Below are 3,950 nucleotides of genomic sequence, written 5' to 3' on the forward strand. Positions count from 1 at the left end.
ATATATATGTATATATATATATACACATACAAAACTCTTTCAATTTTGATAGCTATCACAGTTTCAACTGTTTCTAAGTTTTGAGAGTTTCAATAGATGCAATAGAAGTCAGTAAGTGTTGATATGCAACTATATGATTGCACTCTGTGACAAAGTACTTTTGATAATTTTTTCAGCACATAATTAACATTCAGTTAAATCATGAGAACTAACAAGTATCTTCCATGGAATATTAGATGCTCTAGATGTTCCTCTTGTTTGTGAAACTAAATTGAGACCAAATGTTAATTTCTTATCTCTTGAGAAAGCTATTTTATATTTAATTTTTTATTGTGCACAAAATTCTGTCTGGATGTTCAATCATTCCTCTCAGGTGGCAGCAGTATCCTATAGAAATACATTAAAGCACTGGTCTAGGGATGAAGTCAGACTCAGGGCCGGTGCACACTCAATCAGAGGGAACACAGTACTAAGTCTGCCTGCAGCCTGCTTTCCCAGAATACTGGGCTGAAAGCTTCAACTGCTCATCTTCTCCAGCCTAACTTCAAAGGTTCTTGCTAAGACAGGTTGAGGAGTGACTGTGCCACATCAAAGCCACCATCATTTCAAGTAAAAGCAATATGCTTCCATTTTATCTGCACCATTTTCAACTCTTCCGCAGCTACTTCAAGGCAACTTAAGCAAGTTCAGAAACTGTATGATCCGGCAGCGGTGCACCTGAAAAATTATCAGTGCCACTCCTAGAGATGATGTTTGTAAGCCTGCTATGGGACTAAGGGACTGGTTGCCAAGAGTAGATTAAATAGAACCATTACAGCCCATGCTGTGCCATCCTGTAATGAAACTAGTTTATAGTCAATTCATAATATCTTTGCCCCAAGAAGACAGAATCTCACAATGCAAGACCTTGGCTATTTGCTTGGCGTAGGCATCTGTGTATTTGAGGTTTTTAATTTTTGTTTGTTTATTTTCTCTTTTGTAATTAAGTTTAAAATCTGAATTGTATAGCCACTGTGAGCTCAGTTCAGGATTTATGACATTTCTTATCTTCCTTTAAGTAGTTAACCCTTCCAAGTCTGGCAGCAGGGTGCAAATGTCCCTCAGCTGTGATTGTTGTCTTTCCTCTTTAGCCCTCATATCCTCCTCAATGATAGTAAACCGAGGATAAGAGGAATTGTGGGTTTCCAGGTCAAAAGTTTCAGAACCTTGGTGTAGAAGCCCTACCTTGTCTCTGGGCTCACCATAACCTTCTGAACTTCAACAGTCCCAGTTGCTTGGGGAAAACCAAGTGCAAGGTCCCAGTCTAGATAGAGCCAGGCTAGCTAGTTGATAAGGCACCCTGACGCTGGGTCTAAGACCTTCCCCATCAGAAAATCCCTCAGTGCTTCGCTGCTGGCTACTCAACCATAGTCAGCCCACAAAAGGTGACAGACACGCACTCCAGGAGGAGGGAGCTCTGACACCCCTTCACAGATGCACAGCTGAGGAAGTTAACCAGGAGCGAAGTTGGGAGAATAATTGTCTATGGTGGAGATTCACGAGGCTAAAGCTCTCAGCTGGGAGCCAGCGCCAAATGAGTCTCAAAGAAATGTGAATTCTGATCCAACATCTGCAGCGCTTGGGATGCCCGGGCAGAAGCCACAGCCAAGTCCAAATGTTCCCCGGGGTAAAGGGGACAGACAGAATAAGACCTAAAAATGACCAAGGGTAAAATGTGGGGGTGCGGAACGCTCTGGCACCTAGTTCAGAAACCCTCCAATAAGCCCCTCTCCCCGCAGGATGCTAGCGCACAGTGGCCGGCAGGTCCCCGGAGCGGGGCTGCCAAGGACTTAAGTTTCACACTCAGTTGTCTGCCAGAGACACCCCTCAAGAAAGGCGAGGGAGGAAAGGGGGAGGAAGTAGGGGATCATGGCCCTTACCTTGGTTGGCTCCCACGGTCAGCACCTCGGCGTTAGGCAATAATCCCGAGAGAGTAAGGATGGCAAGAAGCAACTGGGACATGATGATCTTCCTGGTGAGCCTGTGCTGCAGACTGCTCGGCGGCACCCTCGGCCCGGCCGCGGCGGCTGGCAGCCTGGAACAGAGCCGCGTCATTTACAAATGTCACTGGAAATCCCTGGTCGGTGGGTCCAGCCAGTCCGCCTTGCTCTGCCAGGAGCAGGATGTGGAAGGTGAGCGAAAGCGCGCCTGCGGAGAGCGTGCGAGCGCCAGCCAGGCGCTGTGTGTCTGGACTTTTCGATGCAGGGTACGTCTGATCTTACATCACGCAAGAGGGGCAGAGAGATGCCCGCCGATGGGAATTCACTATTAATCACCGAGTCCTCCGAACTCCCCTCCGTCGCCCACAGAAATCAAATCTATTACTAGTAAGAGGCGGTTAACATGATAGGGAAACAGCCGCGAATAAGATCGCTGCAAATCACTGCTCTTACTGCTTCCTTGAAGGGAAAGAAAGTAACTCCGCGCTGGTTCTGTAGGGATATCAGTCCTTAGGGGGGTGGGGGGGACTGCAGTGGGCCAAGCCAGCAAGGTGCCAGAAAGCACCAACAGCCAGCTGAGAAGTCGCTACTTTTGGGAGGAGCAAAGGGTTTCTCAAGCAAAGTGGATTTGATGCCTTGGCTGTAAGGAAGCTTCCTTTCTGGGAAGCCAAGGCAAGCCAGGTCGGGTTTTTTGTTTTTGTTTTTGTTTTTGTTTTTTTTCTCTTAGGGAAATGGTTTCCTCCACTTGACAGCTCACAGAGCTTTCCCAACTGCACTAGTAACTTTTATGCTGAGTGGCACTTGGGGATAGAAATGCAAAATTAGTGACTCAGCAGAAACAAAACAAAAATTCTCGAAGTCACTAACCATCACAATCACACACACACACACACACACACACACACACACACACATGCACACGCACACAGCGGCAAGGTAAGTGCAAATAGCAGGTCATATTAAAGCAGAGATTGCCAATGGATTTTGCCTGAATTGTTCCTTTAGGGGATATCTGAACCATTTTAAGGTTTTGAGGTGGTTTGTGTGGTTTTTATTTCCTATCCTGCACTGACAGTATGAAGATATTGAAGCAATGAAATGTATCAAAATGAATTGTGGAATATTTTATACACTGTGTACATATGAGTACACATACACAGCGTACCTTGGTTTACAGACCACTTAAGAATCCACTGCTCAGAGATGACTGTTGGGTTAAAACTTCAATATCTTCACAGTTGAAGGTTGACTTTCTTCGTAGCAGTAAAATCATTTTTTTTTCTATAAAAATATCTTACATTTTAATGTTTTAAAAGCAGATGCCAGGCATGATGGCCCACAACTTTAATTTCATCAGTCTGGATGCAGAAGCAGGTGGATGTCTACCTAGGAGCTCTGGGACAGCCAGGGCTACAAAGAGAAACTCTTTTGCAGAAAACCAAATAAATAGACTACTGCAAGAAAAGAAGAAAAAAAGCAAGCCAAAGAAGACTTAGAGAAGGAGGCATGGTATTTTACAGACTCCATGCATTACAAGACTTAAAACTTGTACATGAATGGGAAAAATATGTCCTAGAAATAGCCATAAAAGTCTTGAGAGCCATCTGTAGCAGTCCAGAGTAGAAGCTATTAAGATTAGACTGAACCAAAGTACACACAAAGGATACTATGAAGGAAGATGCCAGGCATCTGGAAGATGGGTATTGTCATACTTATTCTCATCATATGTATGCCTGTGATGGTATGTTTTCCATATTGAATAGTTACATTATTTTATTTTGCCTTGTGAATTTATTCAGGATCCACCCCATATCACACTTGTAAATATATATATATATATATATATATATATATATATATATATATATATACTCTTAATCTAGTAGTTAAAAATAACATCTTTTAGTGTTTTCAGTTCCATAACACTGTTCAACAAACAGGAAGTAAATTTCCCTTTAATTTCACATAAAA

The 3,950-nt window shown here is 43.5% G+C and overlaps 1 protein-coding gene across 6 annotated transcripts in view; it reads right to left on the bottom strand.

Moving 5' to 3' along the window:
* Lrp1b (LDL receptor related protein 1B) overlaps window positions 1-2,543 on the bottom strand; it is a 1,939,581-nt gene extending 1,937,038 nt beyond the window's left edge. For all 6 annotated transcript variants that reach the window (XM_031370139.1, XM_031370141.1, XM_031370138.1 and 3 more), the window contains exon 1: window positions 1,920-2,543. In XM_031370139.1, the coding sequence (XP_031225999.1) occupies window positions 1,920-2,094 (175 nt within the window). In that variant the 5' untranslated portion in view covers window positions 2,095-2,543. The remainder of the gene's footprint in view (window positions 1-1,919) is intronic.
* Window positions 2,544-3,950: the final 1,407 nt, after the last annotated feature.

This window comes from Mastomys coucha, unplaced genomic scaffold (assembly GCF_008632895.1).
Source record: "Mastomys coucha isolate ucsf_1 unplaced genomic scaffold, UCSF_Mcou_1 pScaffold15, whole genome shotgun sequence".
Classification (NCBI taxonomy): Eukaryota; Metazoa; Chordata; class Mammalia; order Rodentia; family Muridae; genus Mastomys; species Mastomys coucha.